Source organism: Lycium ferocissimum, chromosome 4 (assembly GCF_029784015.1).
Source record: "Lycium ferocissimum isolate CSIRO_LF1 chromosome 4, AGI_CSIRO_Lferr_CH_V1, whole genome shotgun sequence".
NCBI lineage: Eukaryota > Viridiplantae > Streptophyta > Magnoliopsida > Solanales > Solanaceae > Lycium > Lycium ferocissimum.
This window is the reverse complement of record NC_081345.1, coordinates 34,482,192-34,506,036: the sequence shown is the minus strand read 5'-3', so window position 1 is coordinate 34,506,036 and position 23,845 is coordinate 34,482,192. Positions and strand designations below refer to the sequence as shown.

The window sequence follows — 23,845 nt, the reverse complement described above, 5'->3', positions numbered from 1 at the left end:
ACGTAGTTAATTCCTTGGATGGTCATCCAAGTTTAGGGAATTTCCTACAAAAATCACTTTTGTTTCATTTAGGACAATAAGGTCACTCAAATATCACTATTTTCCTCAAAAAGTACCTAAACACTTCAAAAACTCACTTCTCTTCTAGTTGGCATGCCATATCACTAAAGGCCCATTTTTTTAAATTTTATAATAGATTATATTTAACTCATCAAACTCATTTAACTAAATTCATATTTCATAACCAATTAAATTGTCACGACCCGACCCGAGGGCCATGACGGGCACCCGGTGCTAACCCACCCGGGTACCTCTTATCGTACATTCATATTCACATCTAGGTGGACCACATAGCTTATTCAATGCTATACATCAATAACGCTAAACCCATTGGGCAACAACACATTTATACCATCATTGACAACTATGCCCACATCAATATACATAAGCCGACGAGGCCATCAAAATGATATACAAAATATAAGCCGACAAAGCTTCAAGACGTCTAACCATATACAATCGTCTACGAGCCTCTAAGAAGAGTAGGTAACATCATATAGGCGGGACGGGGACCCCGCCGTGCCCATGTATGTACACAAAAGAATAATACCAAAAAGTCGTAGCTCCTCGGATGAAATGAGCTCCTCTCAAGCAATCCCCGAATAAGAAAGTTATGGATCAAGCTTTGTCTCCCCGGCCACCGCGGGCACGTCCACAAACAAAAGGATGTCGGTACGAATATTGTCGAGTATGTAAAGCATAATCAACATCATAATAGGAGCATAAGAGACAACGACAACATAAGATGGAAAAATCGGGAGATAGTAAAGCCATTATCATCATTACTCACTTACTTGTCTTTCATAGGGACCTCCCATTTCTAAAGCGTGCTCATGTACATACATACATATACATTCGTGTTCGTATTCATATTCGTATCCATACCGTACCCGACCATGAAGGTTCGGTGTTTCGCATACTTACCATGACAAGGCTCGGTGATCATACATACCTGGCCCTACCAAGGCTCAGTGGTATCCGTACCCAACTGCAGTGGTGTGCGCGCGATAGGTATCATACCCGGCTATATAAGCTTGGTGTCACGTAATAGTCATACATACTTAGACACGTATACATAAGGGTCCATAAGTATCATCAACATCATTACCATTATCGTTTGTGTTACGTCTATCCTTGGAGGATCAACTATCGTATAAAGGATGCAATGGAATCATGAAAGTATATGAGCTTTAGTAGCTTTGGAGATAGAATCATTTGGAGGACATTATGGTACTCATAAAAGGATATATATATATATATATATATATATATATATATATATATATTGTTGACACCCATTTTTGTCCCTCCTTTATTCCAATTCATTTTCTCGAGCTTCTAATTACTAACCAACTAAATATCTTATTTTCACCCTTACTTTTGCTACTACTATATTATTATTGTTAAGTATTGTTACTTTATTAATACCTCGTACATTGTACTTATTTATTACATATTAATCATAAAATTAACCTAGATAATATTCTACTTTATTATTACATTACCTATATATTTATGGTTTCTCTATTATTAGTAAATTTATAACATTAAATTATAGTTTATTACTAATTACTACTAATTGCATGATTATTTAATATATATTTTCCAAGTTATTGATAATAAGAAGCTCAAAGAAATGCAAGGGAAAGGGAGTTTAACTCCTAAAATAGGCCTTAATATCTTAGCCATTACAGGACCAATCAACAGACCATACTTTAGCTTAAAATTCGTAGGATCGGCTAATTTTCGAGCCCACCGGTGAGGCCTATTCATCTTTACCTCATTTCAACCAATGCATACACATTTTAATTTTCCTAAACCTAATCTCAAAAAACAGCCGCACACTTCTTCCTTCCCTCTTTGAGCAAAGTTCCAAGCTCTTTCTCAGCCATGGCAGATTTTGCCATGCCATTTTCATACAAGTTTTTCCTCTCTCTTTATCTCAACGTTCACAAACTTCTCTCTCTCCTATCTTCGACAATTGAGTCAGTGCAAGAGGACAAGCTACTTTTTCTCTAGTTTGAAGAATCCACAAACAACTTTTTTCAAAATTCAAACGGCTATTCACTTTGAAATCCCGCCCAAAACGAAACCCTAGAGTTTCAACTTCACCTATAAATATTGTCTCAAGCACTCAGCCGAAGGAATTTTTTTCTTTGGAACATTCTTCAAATCTTATCATACACAACACTTTATTTTTTGACTACTACTCTAAACCTTGGGACCTTTTAAACTTTTCATTCGTTCGGATCAGTTCATAACGAGAGAGTAGATCTGAAGAGGCCCCGACGTCCCGTTCACTGCACCCGAAACAGGTGCTTACTGTTCTCCATTAATTTTTATCCATTCTAAGCGATGTTTGTATTTCCCTTTAACTTTTATTTCGATCCTGCCATTGGATATCATGAAATAGTTATTGAATATGTTTTCTCGTTCACTTAGTATCATGTTTCTACTATGAAATTTTTAATCTTTGTTCAGTCATAGCTGCTTACGTAGGAAATATGTATTAGGATTTCTTTGAATAATAAGGGTTTCGTTTCAGAGCATGTTTAAAACTTTATACATAGTATGAATCATGTTTGGGTCATACAAGTATCATGTGTCACAAGAAAGTACGAATTAGGTTCCTCTCAAATTGTATAGCTGCATAATAATTTATTTATTTGTGTGCATGTTCTGATTTGTTAGTTAAAAAAGTTCTTTACTTATTTTAGAAATTATGTTATTAGGATTTTTTTTAATTATCAAAAATCTTATCAGAAGGTTTCATTTAAAAAGGCTCATCTTTCAAAGATGATTAAAGGAAAGCATATTCTTGTATCTAACACTAGCAGAAGTTGTGTCCTTCTAGCCTTGCCCCAAAATAGTAGAAATTGTGTCTTTAAGCTTCTTGAAATCTAGGATGATGACGTAGTTGAGACTTGATGCTTGTCTTTTTTTTTTCTCAAAATGTGATTTCAGTATGTTCCTTGTTGTTTTCGTATAGAAGTACCTATTTCTCTTTAAAAAAAAATAGTTCTTCTTTCATATCTGTTATAGTTGGTCATATTTGGTATCGGGAATCTGTTTGAGTATGCAAAATATATGCTAAGGTCTTCATATATATCCTTATATGAGAATCATGTTATGGTTTACTGCTTGGTTCTTTATTACCTTTTTGACAGTAAGATTTCTCTGTAACTTCGTCATTTCTTTCTTTTCTTTTGCATGAACACCGGAGCCGAAGAGTTTCATTTTGAGACTCAACGACGCCGCTACCTCATGGAGCCCGTACATTCTCGATCATTTCCAGCTTTACATCGCTTAAAGAGAACCACAAAATAATCAAATCTTTCTGTCGGGAGCCTATTATGGCTAATTTATTTATTTGTTGATGCTGCTTGTTTACATGTTTTGTGTGACTAACATTCTACCTAGTTGTGTGGTTATTATAAAATGCTTAACTGCTTTATTTTAACCAAGTCCCATTTTATCCATATTAGGATATCTTAATTAGCAATTTAGGTCTTAAATCAAGTGGAGTTTAATTGTTCCTCTTGTGAGTTTGGCACCTTTTTTAGTTAGAAAGAAAAAGATATGCTTTCAAAGTATCACAAATTTTACACACTAAACGTTAGCTTGTTTTGAGAATTAAAAAAGAAAAAGAAAAAAAAGCAAACTAGTTTTTATGGATAACTTTTTCACTTTAGCTCCTTTCCAATATTTGAAACATGTATTTGTTAAAACAACCTTTGCATAGTTTATATTGAACTGATAGTCTTTTCATAAGTCTTTCATGTTAAGCTAATCACAACTTTCGAAATACACAAACGTTTTCCCCAAACTTTATTTAGTTCACTATTTTTCATATGATATTTGTATTTTTAAAATGCTTCCACATTTGTATACAACAATCAGCCTCAATTTTTCTCAACTTAAGTCCGGTCGGTTAACCATTTTTAATGGATCTTAGAGGATGCTTAACACCTTCCCTTTAGATTAATTGAACCCTTACCTAGAATCTTTAAGTTTAGTAGACCTTAAAACGGAGTGAACTTTAGACATGTACTTTATATAACTTTAGGTGTCCTAATTCACCATAAAAATTAGGTGGCTACTCCTTAACTTTAATTAATCCCGGAATTACCGAAATGTTGTAAATCATTTTGACTTCGGTTGAATTGGGGTATAACATATATATATATATATATATATATATAGCCAAGGAACCATGCCTTATTGAAAGAAGGGTTAGCCTTACGTACCTCTTTGTCTTCTCAACTATCTAACGTTCACCGTTGAAGCTTGAATAATCTACATTTAGAAGGATTTATACCATGGTTAAACCTTAATGATACTATTAAATTCAAACTATAATAATTCATAGTCTAATGAAAATTGGGCAGCACTTCCCCTATTTCGTCAACTTCCACCATATCACAAAACGACTGCCAACAACCACAATAACATCCATAATACGCTCATAATATCCAATTCAAGTAATCACATTACACTGAGCCTCCAATATTCACCACCATGTTCAGCTCATACTAGCGACTTCATACCCATTTTAGCACATTTTCATATAATGCTTCTTCATCACCATTATTACCTTCCATCACAAGATTATATCCATTTTATACTAAGAATCATGACTACATATAGATTACTACTCATAAACATCATAAAAGCTACATTTAGACTTCATTTTCTACTTTCTTCCTCTACCCAAGTCTATCAACCTCTCCATGGTTCAAATAACATGAAATGATCATAAAACTTACCTTTGATTGAGTAGGAATAACCCTTGGATGGAAATACTTCACTTGAAGAAAAACCCTAGCTTCAATCATAAAGTCTTCTTGACTCTAGCAACCCCTAAGAGCTTCTTTATACTTGATTCCCTTAGATTAATGATATGAGCCTTGGATCTCCTTTGGATTCTTGTATATGAAATGTAGGGAAGGTTCTAGAAATTTGGAGAGAAGTGGAGAAGTGTTAAAATGAAAATAATGAAGTAGGATCACATTTATACACTTGAGAATAACTCAGCCCGTCGGGTGTTATACGGACACTTATACGGTCTGTATAACATTGTACGGTCCGTATAAGTGGCCGTGGTTCACCATCAGGGAAATTATCTTTCTGCTGGGGGTTATACGGACCGTATAAAGTTATACGGACCGTATAAGTGGTCGTATAACTCCACTTCCCTGAAATGGTTTCCGTCGTTCGTTCGATTTCCAATCCTTATGAAACCTTCTTGACACTTGTTTAACACTTCATTACCAATCCAAGGAGAGTTACAACTCTTCTTTAAGACATCATTAAGTCAACATTAGCTCGGTTTTTTATGGAACTTTTCCAAAACACCACATATACCTTGCCCTCCTTAAGGAACTTTCTCCTCTCACTTCCAACATCTTTGAAATCTTAGCTAGGATCGTTAAATAACCTTTCTTACTTATAGAAACATCGTATTCGTGTCACCCTGCATTAGTCTATCTATCATATGACGACACGAAAATTTTCCGAAGTGTAACATAAATATGACATAGTTAGGGGCAAAAGAATCAAACCATACTTTCTATTACGCCACTTTTTTTTTTTTTTTTTTTTTTTAATCTCGATTCAAATATATTATCTTTCAATTTAAATTAAAATTCAAGTGATTTAATCTTTCCATTCAAATTCAAGTTTTTTCAAATATCATATTTTTTCCAGATTAAACAACTTATTTTTTCCATCTTAAAATAGAACTACACATATAATACAAAGATTACATTTGTATCGGGATAAATTTAACTTTTTTTAATTAAATCGTATATTTTAAAAAATAAAGTTAGTGTAAATTTTTCCTCTTTATTTTTAGTTATTTGTTCTTATATATGTAGTTGTTTGATATTTTTGGCATTTCCATCTCCATACCATTGAGATCTTTTTATTTCTCATGCAAAAAGTATAGAATTTTCACTACTATAATACTTTATTTTATGAAATTATATTATTGCTCTTATTTTTTATTTTGAAATATTATACTATTAGTCTTATATAAAATATAATTTATTTCATGTTATGATATAGATATTCCAACTTTTCGTGTTAATATCTACCAATTTATTAAACTAAAGCTCTAAAGTAACTCAAATTCAATTTTTTTTATTTTATTTTTAAAACTTATCTACATATTTAAAAAATTTATCTTTTAATTCTAATTCATTTAGATTGCATGATAGTTTGTTCCTTTGCCGCTTTTTAACCGAGTCATATTTGATTGGATATAAAATATGAACTTGATTAAATGAGTTTGATGAGTTAAATATGTCTAGTAGTAAAATTAAAACAATTGGGCTTTAGTGACATGACATGCCAACTAGGAAAGAGAAGGAGCTTGTTTGATGTGTTTAGGTACTTTTTGAGGAAAATAGTGATACTTGAATAATTTTATTGTCCTGAATGAAACAAAAGTGACTTTTATAGGAAATTTCCTAAACTTGAGTGACCATACAAGGAATTAACTCTGAAATTACGATTAGTCTTACTTTTTTCATTTTTTTTAATTTCCATTTTTATCTTTCACTATATGAGAAGGACTTGGAGCTTGTTTAGCTTAAATGCTTAATTGACTGGAAGTAATTATTAAACATCAAGTGATTAAACGAATTTTTTGTTTGATTTTGTTATGTATATTTCTCTTTCTACACTACTTAAAACACAACACTCATATAATTGAGGATAACTTTAAAATATAGTCAAAGTAGAGAGGTAAACGTGAACTTTTTCAAACAATATTTTATAGATGAATCAACTATGTCGAGATTTTGATTTGGTTCAAGACTGAGAACTTTGGACCTCTCCTCATTTATATCATTGGGTTAATTTTGATATATATCATTGGGTTAATTTTGATATACTTAAATGACAATTAAAAAATAGGTAAGTATATTATATCCAATATCATTATCTTGTTGTAATTAATTATTTTTTTCCATTAATATGAAAGTATTTCATAAATTGAAATATCATTTATTTATTCAATAAAATAAAGGGATAATTTCAGAGACAACCCTTCGTATTTTTTAATTTATTATTTGTTTGTCTTTATCACACTGCCCTTGTGGTTTGAGATATTACGCTCACTAAGAACGCTCACCTCCCTTATTTCCATTTTTTTGTAACGAAAGTTGGTTAAAATGAAAAGGTTGTATAATATTCCAATTATGCCCTTTTGGGCTTATTTATAAGGTGGTGTTATGCCACAATCTTCTCATTAAAAACTCTTCTTGTGCAAATTGTATGTAATTATCGCTTCAAAATATAAAACATGTGTGATTGAAATCCTCTTTCACATATTTGGATTTAAAATTAAATCAAATTATTATAGGTTTATTACACTGACTTTTTTGTTGAAGTAAAATCTTAGAAATTAAGAACACAAATATGAACTACCTCTGAAGCTATTTATTTGAACATATAGGCTTTACAGATTTGAAAATATTTACAGAAACAACGGACTTTCAACAATAATTGTAGTTTTCTAGGTCTGATAATTAATTTGTTATTTTCAGTAATGGTTCGTTCAACTTTTCTCTTGTATGTTGTACTAAAAACATGGATTAATCATCAAGTTTGACATGCTTTCCGTAAATTTCCTTTGCTTTTCATTATTTTCTCTCATTAAAATTTATATGAAATTGCGATATCTCTCATTACATATTAACACTGTAGTATAAGATTATATTCTTGGACCATTATCATTACTTAATATAATCCAATAAGTTGAAAGGAATGTCCTTAGGTGAAAAAAAGTTCAATATATCACATTTGTAAAGGTAAAAATACGCTCTAGGTAAATGCAAATATTTGTACACAATGTTCTTAATTGTGATGTGTTACTTTTTTTACGTGTTTTCTTTCTATAAAGAAAATCATTTTTACTGCTTAAAGTTCAAATGTGAGAAAAGGAGTTTTATCCCTATTCTTTTTATGTATTCGAGAAGTGCAAGAAATTTTATTTTGTAACGTATAAAGAATTGTGTTATAAAACCTAATACTTAATGAGTAATACCAAAAAAGGGCATTATTGCCGTATTATACAATCTCTCCATTTAAATCAACTTTGGTTACAGAAAAATGAAAATAAGGGAGGTGAGCGTAATATCTCAAACCACAAGGGAGGTCAGTGTGATAAAGGCAAACCTGGAGGGAGGTCTCTGAAATTATTCCCAAAATAAATTGTTGAATGAATCTTTATATGTTCTTTTCCGTAATCTGACACGAAAAATGCTTTTTCGAAAAGATTATCTAAACATAAAATATTCTTCTAACACTCATAAAAGCATACTCAAGCAACTATTATATCAAAATACTTCTTTTGAATTATTTTAAAATGTAGTAATTCACAAAAAAGCAATTGATAAAAGTTTTGACCAAACAACCATTTAGAGCCTGTTTGGAAAGCCACCTGGGAATTGGATTTGGATGTAATTACATAGTTTAACATGTTTGTCTGGCCAAGTAATTACTTGGTCAGCATGGAATTGAGTGTAATTGGAGGGAATTACCTTTGTGTAATTACAAGGTTACTTTTCAATTGCTTTCGTTTTTATTTATTTTCTTTATATATTTTTTTACTTTTTAATTTTAAAATATATTTTTCTTTTCAGATTATTTATCTTTTATTTCTCTAACTTTACTTCTTGTGATTCTGTAATGGTCGTATTTTTTAATTTATTATTTGTTTTATTTTCTTCATTTAGCGTAACCGCTTTATTATTTTAATTTTGAAACTACACCTCCTAATATTAAAAATAATGAGTCATTAACAAACTTGGCATATAATGAGTGATGTCACTAAATTAGGTGTTTTTAGCTTTTTTGAGTGTTTGACTGGCCAGCTTAAAGTCATTTTGTGCTTAAAATAAGCCCAAAAAATTAATTGGGCCAGTTTGACTTAGCTTAACCAAAGCAGCTTATAAGCTGAAAACAGCTTATAAGCCAAAAAAAATAAGTTGGGCTTTTTAAGCCCATCCAAACAGGCTCTAGAATTTAGGGGTGGGTGTTCGGTTTTATCAAACTTTGGTTTGGCTATTTCGGGTTCGGTTCTTTGAAAGTGGACACCAAACACCGAACCAAATTAGTTCGGTTCGGTTCTTTCGGTTTCGGTTTTTTAAAGTTCGGTTTCGGTTTTTTCAATTCGGTTTTTTTAATATAATATTAGAAGCGATTCCATTGACACTAATTCATATTCTCAAAAGCAATAAAACATAAAACTGATAAATTGAAATCAAAATCAAACAAACCGAGGATACACAAGAGCAGAAAACTATAATCATGACATAGGATTACTAGGTGTTATATACATACGGTAAGAATAGTTAAGAAAACACATAAAGGACATACATTAATCGTAAAGTATACATCCGAAAGGGGTGCGAGATTTTCATTTCTTTACTGTTAAAGATATTTGATTTTTTCAATTGAAGTGGAAAATTAGGGATACAAATGCAAAAGAGGACTTATTACAATTGGATTTTTTGTTGCTTTAAACTTAATGGGCTTTGATTGAGCTATGGTTATTATTTTAATTTTTGGGTAATGTATTAAATTTGGTCTTTCGTTTGGTTTTTTGGTTCGGTTTTATCAAACTTGTTCCTTCGGCTATTTTCGGTTTCGGTTTTTGACGATAGACACCAAACACCGAACCAAACTAGTTCGGTTCGATTCGGTTTGTTGAAGTTTCGGTTCAGTTTGGTTCGGTTTTTTGGTTTTTGGTATTTATGCGCCCTCTTTTAAATTTCATTATTCTTTGAATGAGGTTAAAAACTTATTATGTTTTCCTTTTCTTTGAATTATATTTACTTAAGTTATATTGGAACTTATTTTATATTATGTTGAAATTTGACATATGTTAAACTTTTTTGGAAAATATTAAAATATTATTAATTTGTAACATATATATCAATTATTTTACAATACTAGTTATAAATATATGATTACTAATTAATGCATTTTCAAGAAAAAATATGTATCTTAAATACCAAATCTAATATCATTTATACTTATAAAGATAAGTATCATTTATAGGCATATATTTATCATATGAACTTTTAAGTTGTGATAATTACTTTATTTAAAATTTAATCTAATTGTGTAATTATATTTGTGCAATCAACAGCATGTTTGTAATTACATTATAAGTTTGTAATTACGTTATGATAAATAAACTAGTCATCATAATTACTATACTGTGTAATTACTATCCCAGTAATTAGACCAATTCCAATTACCAGGTGGTTTCCAAACAGAGCCTTAATATATATATATTTTTTTTTAAAAGGGAAGCTTTTGCTTGTTTAGTTCGATTTCAGTCTATTTAAACTGTTTTAACCAGTTGCGTAAAAGTCTGACCAAGCTGAACTGAGAATTGAGCCATAACTACAGTGAAATAGTAGCAATAAATACTGCTAACTTAATTCTGTCATTTTAATTTGTGAATATTAATTTCTACATTTCACTTATAGTTTGTTTTTGCTGAAATTTTAGGTTCCAAATGGGAAAGGAAAATGAGGAATTGACAGAGCAAGAAACTGCGATATATGATCGTCAAATTAGGGTTTGGGGTGTTGATGCTCAGCGAAGGTACTATACATACATATACCTGAAATATATATTTTGACCTTGTATATATACTGTAATTTTTCACTTATCACTGGTTATAATAGGAAAGTAAATGTTCTTGGTATTTGTGCACTTATTGTGGTCATACAGTGAATGTAGCTAGACTGTGGATTTAAGCACTATTAGGTTGTTTAGAAGTTTATCCCAGGTAGATAATCGTGTATGGTAAGTAAGTGTAGATTGGTAACATGAAAAATGTGGCAAGTAATCTCTTATATTATGAGATAATGTGGACATTCTTTACACTGTCAGTGTGTACTCTTCAAAATTACCTAAACCATATGTCAGAAAACATGGTCCTTGTAGCTGTCTAGAGACACTTTTACCGATAAGTGAATGAGAACGAGGATGATTTTGTAAGGTTTTCTACTTTTTGGTATACGCCTGATATGTGGTTGTTTATAAAATGTTTATTACTTGACCCAAAAAAAGAAGAGAATGAGGATAAAAAGATAACCAATACAAAATAAGGTAATTTGAAGATTGTTTATGATGATCAGGCTGTGGGTCGTCCCTCTTCCCCTTAGGAATGGCAATGGAGCAAGGACATGGTGGGCGGGGTAGAGCAAGGTAAAGCCTTAATGGGGCGAGACAGGAGAATACTTCAGCAGAGCAATTTGGGGTAGGAGAGAAATTGATTTTTGAAAAATGTATAGTGATCGTCGGCTCGGCATTGGAAACGATTAGCAAGTGACCCACTCTCAGATTAGGATAATAGGGTTATGACTTGACTTTAGTCAGCTAGTGTTTCTCAGTTTTGTGATTTTGTTAATTTCTTGGTGGAGTGTAATTGCGTAAATCCATAAATAGGTGGATCATGAGAAATTGACAATTTAGGAGATGAGACTATAGTGTTTCTATTTTCTCGTGTTCTAGTTGTTCCACAAAGCTAAGGAGAGTAGTCAATACTCTATAAAGATTTCTAAAACCGTAAACACATTGGGTTTTACCATTTGACTATAGGTTTTTGATTAAAATTGATGCAGGGCAAGGCATCACATGTCCCACCCTGCTTTACCTATCTATTTGGCATCTCTATGTACCATCACTCTCCTTTCTTGAGTCATCAAAGTCTTTTTGACTTGGTATGGATCAATCCTTCTATGCGACTAGCGCTTCAAAAGGCGAAACTCTCAGTCGTCCCATCCATGAGATTCAATAGAGATTGATGCTTTCATTTACAACAACTCTTGTTGGCTTTTTAGCACGTAAGCTGTATACTTTGAGTCCAAGTGATGGTGATTTTCTGCAGACTGCTGAATATTTTCATCAAATCTGAATGCTTCCTTTTTCCTAAAGTCAGTGTTTTATGTATGTTAAGGAAGATGGAGTTTATTAGCTTTTGTTCTATTGTAGCTGGTTACTCTTTCATTGCGCAAATATCTTCTGTTTTTCATATCGTTTAAGAATGGACACCCAGACCATTCATACTCGATGCAAACTTAGCTAAACCATAGCAGAATGGAAGTAAAGAATCCATAGAGGTGATACCAACTAAAGATTTGTATGTTGATTGGGATAGCCTACCGCAACTAGTGTGCGATCGCGTAATCATTGATTGATTGACTGGTTTAGTGTATATCTCTTCAAAATAAGGTGACGAGCAAAGGTGTAAATTTCTGTGTTACATGGACTCCTCCGTTCTCGGCCTACCCTTCTCAAGTTCGTGACTTTTGCAATGGTACTTGGATCCTCCAAAATACACTACAAATGCCTACTGAAATTTGAATGAACTCCTATGCCTACCTGAATCTGATACTTGTACTTAAGCACATGTAACGTGTGTAGATTTTAGCCCAGTATAACTTGTTCTGAAGGAAGAGGCACACCGATGCCCCTGTGTTCACATGAAGGGCAAATGGAATGTGTGCTCATCCCATGACTTATTTTTAATTTAAAAAACAGTATTCTCTATCTTCAAGAGAATGGCATATACAATATTTTAGATAGATATCTGGTAGAGCATCTAGTTCTTTCATTTTTATAAAAGATTCTACTATTTTATTATTTGTGACAGGTTGAGCAAATCCAATATATTTGTCAGTGGACTGAATGGGACTATTATTGAGGTGCAACCAGTTAATCACTTTTTTGAGTAAATTCAAATTGAGGATCTTCAGATTATATTAACTTCTTTTTTGTCCTTTTGCTTTCCCAGTTCTGCAAGAACATTGTCTTAGCCGGAGTAGGTAGTTTGACGCTAAATGATGATCGACTTGTAACAGAAGAGCTACTGTCTGCTAATTTCTTAGTTCCTTCTGATGAAAATATGACCCGTGGGAAATCACTTGCTGAGCTTTGTTGTGAATCACTGAAAGATTTCAACCCCATGGTTTCTGTTTCTGTTGAAAAAGGTTGGGATCTTTTTGTGCTATATTTTATTTATAAACTATTAAACCTGCATAGTTGCTCTAACTCATCAAACACCAGTGCATTTGCGCTTTTTATTGTTCTTTTGATCTGGTAATGACTTCCTAAGCTAGCTTAATTTGCCACAATGGGCATATGATCTAAAGTTGAATGCATGTTGAAATACCATGTGACTGTGCTAGTGACGCAGTCAATTAGTACTTCGGGATAGACTTGTTGAGAGAAAGATACAGATATCGAAGATGGTTTTTTGTTTACCTAAGTTTTTTGTATTGCAATTAGTGTTACTTTCAGTTTTTTTCATATCTAGTATTTTTCAAATTGTATTCCAGGTGAAAGCATCCTCAGAATATACATTAGATTATAGCAGTTAATGCCAGTCTGCCAAACTGTGATTTGAAGTGGGCGTCTACTCTATATGTGGCTTAGATGCTTTTGTCTAAATAGATCCATGAAATAATTATAATGGAAGTCTTGGATATAGAGCCTCTGTTGGTATCCGTTGGCACCATTAGTAGTCCAAGTTTCAATTATCGATGCACCCTAAGTAGTGTTCTGCTGGCTTCTTATTGCTGCTTTACCGGGATGCGCCAATAAATCAATTGCGTCCCTACCCCATGCTGTACTATTTATACACTCTCAAATCATGTTAAAAGGTGCATTAAGAAGGTTCCTAACATTTCACTTCGGACTCGAGTTCTGAGCTATATTTCCTATTTGGTTTTCATGATATGCAGAGTCAGGGGCATGTTAAGCACCCTTTATCTATCCAATGTGATGAGTTACTGCATCAAAGCATTTAAGATTCCAGTTCCTATGACAATATGCTGTATTTTTAGGTGACCTGGCGAACTTCGATGTTGAATTCTTTCAGAAGTTTGATGCTGTTGTCATCAGTTGTTGCTCCCTTCTGACGAAAGTATGGACATTCTTCTTGCTTGTTGAAAATAAATAAGAGGGTTTTTTGGATGAAAATATCAGTTTTATGATTTTCCTTTTGGTAATGTTCCTTATGCAGAAATCAGTTAATGCGAAGTGTCGCGAGTTGCCAAGACGTGTCGCATTTTATACTGTAGAGTGTCGTGATTCCTGCGGTGAGATATTTGTTGACTTGCAGAATTACAGCTACTCCAAGGTTACAACCAAATTCATTTCTTTTTAGGTCCCCTTTGGTTCAGTTGGATTTAGTCCTCAGATAGAGCGTCTCCATACTTAACTATTATACCGCTTGAGTTATTTTCTTTTGACCCTTTTGTTCAGTTCAATCTAGTCTTTTGCACACATAGGTGTACTTTCTGAGGGCCTATATCTTGCTTATCATATCGCTAGATCTGAAGAATCTCTTAAAATCCCTTTATGACTTCTGCAGAAAAAGAATGAGGAAACAATTGAATGCCAACTACAGTACCCAAGTTTTGAGGTATGCTGCATCAAAGTATCAACAAAGAAAATTTTGTCCTGTTTCGCTGTTATGCTGTTTTAGTCAACTGTATCGATGATATTCTATCTTCTTATTCTTATTTTTACTTTTAAGATTTCAGTCTCAGCAATTATCAGAAATGTCGAAGTCATCCCTTTGATCTTTTTTCCAACTTAAGTTAATGGACAACTATATCTGCCTATCAGAAAGCATATGTATGATTAATGAATAATAGGTGATTGTAGCCAGTTATTGTTTCATACTCATAGCTGAAACCTTATGGATCTCTATATTTGCTGCTAAACAGATTTATTTGCTCCAGTCCAGCTGCATGATGGTGTATATCATTGCCTAATGTCTATGATGTTTCTCTTTATTGATTTTCCCTTTCAATCTTGTGTCAGCACTGCTTTTTGTTTTTCTGTAAGTACCTTGTTTCAGCACTATTGGAAGTTTGATGGTTGATAATCCATCTGCTTAACATCCTAACAATTTTATGGTAGCTTTGAAGCTTGTCACAAGTATCTGGCAGCTTTTAAGTGGAAACAATTAGCTGCCTATGTGATTGTCCATAAGTGTAACCTTCTAATTTCAAAGTAACAAGAACCTCCTAACGTTCAGCCTAGATATAGTAGTTTAAGGAAAGGATTGATTTGACCTAGAGACGACATCCTTGCAATTTGCATTACCCGTTCCATTGATGAACACCTCAACAAGGGTTTCTAATGTGCCTTTTGTGTCTCATCACTTCCATTTTCTTCACGACCATCACCAGACATCAAATAATCCACCTTGACGTGTTTCCATGTCCAGTGTCAGCACTGATGAAGTCCTGCAACACCAGTTCAGACATAATTATTATAGACATGATGATTGCATCTAGATTTGAAATCCTAAAGGATCTCATACTCCCAAAAAAGTAATAGACCAAATTGTATGGAATTCCTTGGAACAGGTAGACTTTTAAAGGCATAATATGCTTTAAAGAGAGACAACAATGTAATATAAACTAAAGATTCTTGTTATCCCCTTTAACATTCAAAATTTGATAAAAAGGCTTGAGTTACTAAATTGTGATGTTTCTTAACCTGAAGTTAATAGGATTTCTGTGTTGCAGACTATTTCATAAGTTTTTCATTTCAAATGGCAATTGCCTTACCTAAACTTCTGCAGGAAGCCATTGCAGTCCCCTGGAGATCTCTACCCAAGAGAACGACAAAGCTATATTTTGCCATGAGAGGTAAAACAGGTTCTTGTATTTTCTTATGCAGATGTAAAGATGCTCTCTAAACCCACTTTGCTATCTGTGCGAGTCAGTCACAGGCTGTTTCCTACTCTCCCCCTTCCCACCCAGCATTCTTGTTATCCACAAGCTGATATTATGAAATAACTGACTATTTCTGGTGTTCAAATTCTAATAGCTTGCTGCAATGTCTATTACCAACAATGAGAATATCTAAGATACTTGACAGGGTGCTTTCCCCAGACTCCACTTGTGGAATCACACTGGGTTTTTTGTTGTTGTTGTTGTTGTTGAGGTAGTGCTTTCTAAAATTATGATTTCTGTGTTCTTCCACATCATATGATATTTGTGGCCTTCTTATCTGTTGAAATTATAGTTGAGTGGTAGCGATCTCGGTAATATTCCATTTTTTGGTAGTCTGGACACCAAATATACTTTAAATAGTTATCTTGGTGCTGGTTTTCACTGAAAGTGGTATGGTGACAAAGTGATAGGAAGCCCACAATTGTACATTTTGATACATTAGCCTAAAGTGCAACAAAAAATTTACTTAAGTGTCTTGTCCTTGACTTGTGGACTGGTTATTCTTTGCAGTTATAGAGAGGTTTGAAGTGCTTGAAAAGCAGAATCCTCGAGATACTTCTGCAGATGACCTTCCGAATGTTCTGAAGTTGAGGAAGGAACTTTGTGAGGCACAGGTACATCCCAAGAGTTCAATATGCGCGAATATATTGATGTAATGCATTTCCTCCAAGTCATTTATTGAATTTGCCTCTTGATTTGCAGTGCATAAATGAATCTCAAATCCCGGATCCTCTCCTGCAAAGGTTGTTAGCAGCTAGAGTTGAATTTCCTCCAGTGTGTGCCATTATAGGAGGAGTCCTTGGACAGGTGATTATGCTGCTGTCTTCTTCAAAATTACTATTCGCACCTCTCAACTTTTTCGCTGATTTGTTTTTTGTTTATCCTTATAGGAGGTTATAAAAGCAATATCTGGAAAAGGAGACCCCCTTAAAAACTTTTTCCTCTTTGATGCCATGGATGGCAAAGGAATAATAGAGGACATATCTAATATCAACTGCTGAGGAGTTAGGGATTCTATTCAGGTCGACAATGGCTTGTGCTGAAAGTTGTTTAAATATGCTAACTTTACTTGTATTTTGTCTCCAATGGATATATACATCCAATATTTTAATTACTCAACTAACCATGTGTTATCTCATTGATATGACTTAGTTCAGCTTATGAGGGTTAATCTGATTACACTCTGGTCAAACATCATATGCTGATTTTATTTCTTATTCAACCATGATGGTATATCAGAAAAAAATATACAGAAAAGGCTGTTAGCTACCAAAAAATAACAAAATAAATTATTGAAACACTTTGCTTAATGAATAATGCTGTGGCCCTTTCGAAGGGGAAGATCTTTTGGTGGATTGGAACTTTAATTAAATACTCCATTAACAAGTGGTGCAAGATGAAGTTGTCTAACCACCATCGCCCTTTTTCCCTTTTTTGTTGATTATTACTATCTTTATGAGTGATGATTGCTTCATGATTATTATCTTTAGTGGTCGTTTGGTTCAAGGTATAATTATTTTTTACGCTTGGTATAAGGTATAAAATAATCCGGAATAAATGAGTGATGATAAAAATTATTATCTTTAAAAATTTTACCTTTACCTATACCTTTCTCATTATTATTATTTTATACCATCTTTAGATGGTACAAAAGACTATATGGATAAATTAGTCCCGGGATTATAATCCCGGGACTATTTCGACTAGCAACCAAACGACCCCTAGGGAATAGAAGAAAAGTCTGGGATTTTAAAAATACAGAATGAACTTTTCCAAACTGACAAGTTTTGAAAACCTCTCACGTTCCTACCCCTGCCCTCTTATTGAGAAGTCTTTATTACTCCTGTATAATGTAATATGTGTTAAACTGCTCGGGTTTACCAAAATACATACTAACCATTTATCGAAATGTACTGAACCTTTTAATTCTTTAATAAGAGTTTAGCAAGAAGTTAATTTGATACTTACCTCTCTAGTATTTTCATCTAGGCCTAGAACAAATACTCCAATGGGATTAAAAACCCAAAGGTGTATAAAGATTTTACTCGGCAGAACTAATACCCAGATGCGGAATCAAGATTCAAAGCTTGTGGGTTTGGATTTTAATTTTTTAAAGTTACTGGGTTCTTAATTAATAAATTGTATATATTTGTCAAAAAATTTAATATAAATATATGGTTCGGACAAAAGCTACTGGGTTTGGCCGAATCCACACCCGAAGAGCTGGCTCCACCCCTGCTAATACCTGCATGCATGGGTCGTCAAAATATATTCAGATATACGGTTAAAAAAACAGATGTAAGGTTTCTCTACAATAGTAACAAATGCTACCGACAAAACTATTAATGACTAGATTGGAATTTTAACTTGGGATTTTAAATGAGTAGGTGCCGTGAGTTTATATTTATATACTCACTTTTATTCAATTTATGTGAACCCATGTGACCGGATATATTTTGTAAGAAAGCAAAGAATTTTTTAAAATTTGGAGTGTTAAATGAGTCACATATATTTTGTTTGACTATAAATTATTGCACAAAGATAAATTGTTTCTAAATATAGAAAGATGTCATTCTTTTTTACACGGACTAATAGAACAATAGATCACATAAATTGAAACTAAAGGAGTATAAGAAATTAGAGATTACTAATTTATAAAATACAAGTTTTAAGAGTGGACGATGAAGCTCTACTAAATGGTTTAAGATGATTTTTCAACGGAGAAATAGAAATGGAAAAATCCGCCGGGTAAACATATCACTTTATATATATATATATATATATATATATATATAGACACACACACTTGTCATGGTTAAGTAATTTAATTTGATGAGGTAAAAATATGTAATAATTAACCATGTCGTGTACCTATTACACCAAACTAACGACTTGCATGCTTTTGTTTTTGCCATTTCAACTAGAAAACTGCGATCAAACATAAATAGCCGTCCACCAAAATAATTGTAAGAAAATGTATATTTTTTTTTTGTATATTAATGTATAACATACATAAAAATATACATTTTTTAGACTGAATATGTGTATATCTTTTTTATATATTTGGATAGCGAAAGTAATTACTTGCCGACCGATCAAATATGTAACTTGCCCAAAAAAAAATAAAAAATTACTCGACTTACACAAGTTGAAAAGCTTAATTACACACAAGTTCACTTCTTCTTAAGATAGATTTGGCAAGAAAATTCAAAGATACGAGAAAATCAATTTTATCTTGAGCCGAGGATCTTTCGTCAACAGCTTCTATCTTTCAAGGTAAGGTAAGGTCTGCTTACACTCTACCCTCCTCAACTCCACTTTCTGTATTCACTGGATGTGTTGTTGTTGTAGTATATTTCATAGAGCTTTAATATTATTCTTTACCTTAATATAAAAGAGGCTCTCGAGTAAAGAATCTCTTAACTCTGGGAGCCGTTTGGACATGATTTGAAGTCATGAGATGAAATCATGTTTGGACATGCAATTTGAATTTCTTAAGTTGTATTTTTTCTTATGCATCTTTTTCTTATAGACATAAAAACCCCATAAGTTGTGAAAACTATCAAAACTTTTCCAATTCTTATACAATCTTACCAAATGAGCAACTCATAGGTTATAACAAAATTAATACGCTACTAGAAGGCCTTTCTAAAAAATACAACGTCAATTGAACAAACTTTAGTTCAATAAAAAGGAAAATTTAACATGAATAGTAATGTAACTACTCTTTAATATAATCCTCCCACATGGTATGAGGTTAATGAGGTTGGTAAATGGTTGGTGGGAGTAATTGTGAAAAATATCTACCAACTTATGGGTCTTTTTTTTACAAAATATAAACTTATGGGTGAAGTTTTACATTTAAAATTTTTGAAATCCCAAATCATGTCTTTTTGAATGATTTGGGAAGGTGGAAAAAAGAAGGTGGAAAAAAGATAAAACTAAATAAATGGATTATTCATCCAAATTTCGATTTTTGAAACTCATGTAATTAACCTATTTTTCTTTCGGTTAACCCTAAATTTGGGATAGATCCATGAGAAATCTCAAAAAGTTAATGGTCGAGTAAGAAATAAGAGTACCAGATCATATTCAATGAAAGAAAAAATAGAATAATTGGAATCCATAGTTGTGATGCATCGTTGTGGATCTCGACCCAAAGGTTCTTTTTTGATCTAGCTACAAGGATGGGGCAAAAGCTTACCTTTTTTTTTTTTTTTTTTTGAATCATCAACGATTTCAATGATTTAAAATAGATAAATTCACCAAGCAACAAATTTTTTTATGGACGCTTTATTATGTCTCCACTTATGAAAGGCCAAGCAGACACAATAGGCATTGCGATGTCAGAATTGGCCAGTGCAAAGATAATTATTGATCTTTGGGAGTTTGGACATCTCATGAGATGAAATCGCATGTCCAAACGTTGATTTCATTTCATGACATGAAATCGCATGTCCAAACGCTGATTTCATTTCATGACATGAAATCACATGTCCAAATGCCTACTAATAAAACATATGCCAAATCATGACATTCTGTCTGGAATAAAAATATTCGATTCTACATATGAATACATAAAGAACATGAAAAATTGTTTATTCACCAAACTTTTGACAATGCATCACATAAAGAACATGAAAAATGGTTTATTCACCAAACTTTGACCGGTTCTCGAAATATACCAAGAAAAATATGACACATTATAAATTGACAGTTATGATCAATCCCATTAAAGCCTATCGACCAAGAAAATATACCATCTTCATATGATCCAAGGAGAACAAGTTAACCACTTTGGCCAAATCAAAAACCCCCTCCCCCGACACCCCACGCCCCCCCCCCCCCCAAAAAAAAAAAAAAAATTCGTTCAAATATCTCATTAATAAAAGTAGGTGGAGATTGGAGAAAATTGAAAGACTTTAAACATTTGGAATACGATGAGTAGAAATAGCGTTTATTGACCATTTTTTTTACCCTGTTTTGAAATATAGTCATTGTTTCGGAATTTCAAATTTTACATGTGTTTTGAAAATTCATCTATGAAATTTAAAACTCCATGACCGTGACTAATTCGATTACAAAGGCTGAAAAGTGATTATTTGTGAATTTCCCCAATATGAGTCTTACATTTGAAATCATACTCTAACTCAATGAGAGTTTTCAAGACGGGGTATTAAAGCTTATATATAAGCGAAGCCAATATGATATTGGCACGGCTCAATCAAATTAAATGACCAAAATGTTGGAAATTTTGATTAGATTGAACCATCCCAACATCACACTTGAAGCTAGGAAGTCCTACAAAAAGAAAAAGATAAGAAAAGAATGAAGGTTCATGAGTAAGAACACACACACACACACACTTGAAGCTAGGAGTATATATATACCTTTGTGCATATTATTTTCTTCGTGGATCATTTAAGTAAGACCAAGAATAGAGAATGCGACAACATTAACTCATCGAGTTCCACCAGGACATGAAGTTAAGCCTGGGCGAAAGTAATTGTAGGATGGTTGATCTCAGGGAAGTTCTTGTATTGTATCCCTTCTTTAAAAGAAAAAAAAACCAAGAATATTGGAGCTATTGGCTGCCATGACCATGTTAATATAATGAGGAAACCCTAGTTTTGTAGGGAGAAAAAAGACGGAGTAGTATATATATTTAACAAAGAAAAGTAGTTAAGTTGGTGGATTTATTTATAGATAATAATTTTAGTATTAATGGTTTGGCTAATGGTCTTCCACGACATATATCGGTAGTGGTTGATGATAAACATCCAAATAACACAAAACCAGCTAAGCTCCCTTTCACTTCAATTATGTTTCTTTCGGATTCCATTTTCTAAAGACTTCTTTTCAATCATTTGTCAACTCGCTAACCTAATTTTCATTTTTATAAATGTGTGCGCTTTATGATCCTTGCCATCATCATCGTTGTGTCATTATTATGGTTTAATTACATGGTGTACTTAACTACGTTTTTTCATTAAATTTTGCATATATCAAGTGGAAACTCCCCTTCCTACAATCAATAGCGTACACATATTTTTCTTGTAAACGATATCAATATTGAAAGAAGTAAACAAATAACAAACCACTATAAAAACATCATATTATAAAACACAGTTTAGAACAATATTACGACCCTCCTTCACAAGTTTTTCATTTTTTAAAATATATCCCTAATTGCTTAAAATATTACTATTATAGGTTGAAATAATATAATAGTATTACAATTATAGTCGCAAATGTAGTGTTAACCAACTGGTCTAGTTGAACTGCATTTATGGAGGAGGCCACTGGTTCTGTTCTCTACAACCTAATAATAGTCAAATGACGAACGAGACCTCTAAAAAAGATAAATTACATTTTTAGGAAGATCCGGATAGGTGACCAGCTTAATGATCTATAGCAGTTTTGGTAGTCAAGTTTCAACTTTTGTAATTATATTACGTACATAATAATACTAGCGAAAAAGTCCACGATTCGCGCGGTTATAAAATGCATTCGAATATGAATCGTTAGCCTAAGACCCCACTTCCGAGAGAATTGATTTGATATCAAGATAACGAAAATAAAATTTCAAAACATAAAATGTCGTAATATATGACTTGCCATTAACAAAATGAAAAGGGAAAAAGATCAATAACATAATGTAAATATAATTTTACTCTTAGTAATGACTATCAGACTATGACCGCCGTTGAAAAACCTGTCAATTACTTTTGGAAACCTCACTATCCGTTCAACTTGCAGTTTTATGCCCGTTAAATTTTGCGATTTTGTTCTCTTTTTGTTGCACACATTTTAATATACTACCATTTATATCGATGTAAGGATATATATATATATATATATATATATATATATATATATATATATATATATATATATATATATATATATTAGAAATAGAGCTTAGATGAAGTGATAAGATAACTACTTAATTTTTACTATCAAATTTTCTTTAAAAACGAAAAAAAAAACATGTTTAAGAAAAGAAAAAATATACACCATTCTCTTAAAAATATGTAAATTATCTTGAAATAACGTATGCACTTACTATTATTGATATTGTTCTTACCTAAGCAACTATCCAATAAATATACTTACACGCTTCGGTAAAATACATGAAAAATTCAAAGATTTCATGATATTTATACATTCCAAAATAGAGGAAATGAGAAGTATATAACTGTTTCAAACAAAATATAGGACAATTGATATCAATGATAGCAATTATATAATAACTTAATAAATCTGCTTTAATTTCAAGGAAAATCATACCCATTGGAGATTGCAAAACAAAGCTCCATTTGCAGGTCCCAAAAAGAAAATGAAAAAAGAAGATAATTATGTCAATTAAATAATAAATTATTGGTCAAAAACAACAAATCAATGAATTACCAAAAAACAGAAATAGTATAAATGAAAATACACTCACCGAATCAGAGAAATAGAAGAGAAAAATAGACTATTATCAGACAAAAACTAAAACATTAAGAAAATTAAAAGAATTATTAATTAAATAAAATAACATTCTATTAAGCAGATTGAGAAGTGTGTAGGAGTTCTATGATGATCAACTCATGATGATAATGATCACGTCCACATTGCAGCCGATCAAGCTGCAGTCCATGATGATCAACACATGCATACGTATACCTAGCAAGTTAGTTGCCTACGTGTATAGAGTTAATTAGAGTTAGTTACAACAAGTTAGTGGTCTTGCATGCATGTGAAGCCATGTAAGCAATACATCATTGAGTCGGTTAGATAGATTAGAAGATAAGTTAAAATCACATTGTAGTTGTGTAGTAGCTAGTATATAAATAGGAGTAGTTAACATTGCATAATTCATTCTATAAATCTATTGATCATGGAATAAGAATCCTTCTTTTCTTCTCTCTCACGAGTTGAACCTTCCACATGAAATTTATCTCCAAATCCATCAAAGTTTACATGGTATTAGAGCAGTTGTAGATTGAACTGAGGAATTTTCT

At 32.4% G+C, this 23,845-nt stretch overlaps 1 protein-coding gene and 1 long non-coding RNA gene across 3 annotated transcripts; one reads left to right on the top strand and one right to left on the bottom strand.

Moving 5' to 3' along the window:
* The first annotated feature begins 10,374 nt into the window (after positions 1 to 10,374).
* On the top strand, positions 10,375 to 17,010 carry LOC132052488 (SUMO-activating enzyme subunit 1B-1-like). Of its 2 annotated transcripts, none has more exons than XM_059444053.1 (11): positions 10,375 to 10,495; positions 10,588 to 10,683; positions 12,740 to 12,791; positions 12,881 to 13,076; positions 13,932 to 14,011; positions 14,111 to 14,227; positions 14,462 to 14,512; positions 15,686 to 15,752; positions 16,350 to 16,453; positions 16,542 to 16,646; positions 16,730 to 17,010. In XM_059444053.1, the coding sequence occupies exons 2-11, from the start codon at positions 10,595 to 10,597 to the stop codon at positions 16,838 to 16,840; spliced, it is 972 nt and encodes a 323-aa protein (XP_059300036.1). In that variant the 5' UTR covers positions 10,375 to 10,495; positions 10,588 to 10,594; the 3' UTR covers positions 16,841 to 17,010. The 2 variants fall into 2 exon arrangements, with proteins under 2 accessions (XP_059300036.1, XP_059300037.1); XM_059444054.1 differs by having other exon boundaries at positions 10,454 to 10,492.
* A 69-nt stretch (positions 17,011 to 17,079) lies between these two features.
* LOC132052489 (uncharacterized) lies at positions 17,080 to 21,480 on the bottom strand. Its single transcript, XR_009413994.1, has 3 exons — positions 21,230 to 21,480; positions 17,559 to 18,084; positions 17,080 to 17,323 (listed from the first exon to the last, which is right to left on the bottom strand). It is a non-coding gene; the product is annotated as an uncharacterized LOC132052489 (long non-coding RNA).
* Between the last annotated feature and the right edge of the window lie 2,365 nt (positions 21,481 to 23,845).

Coding starts and splice junctions, on each gene's coding strand:
- LOC132052488 (XM_059444053.1), top strand. CDS start 10,595: ATGGGAAAGGAAAATGAGGAATTGACAGAGCAAGAAACTGCGATATAT. Junction 10,684..12,739: donor GGTGTTGATGCTCAGCGAAG/GTACTATACATA, acceptor TATTTGTGACAG/GTTGAGCAAATCCAATATAT. Junction 16,647..16,729: donor TAGGAGGAGTCCTTGGACAG/GTGATTATGCTG, acceptor TTATCCTTATAG/GAGGTTATAAAAGCAATATC.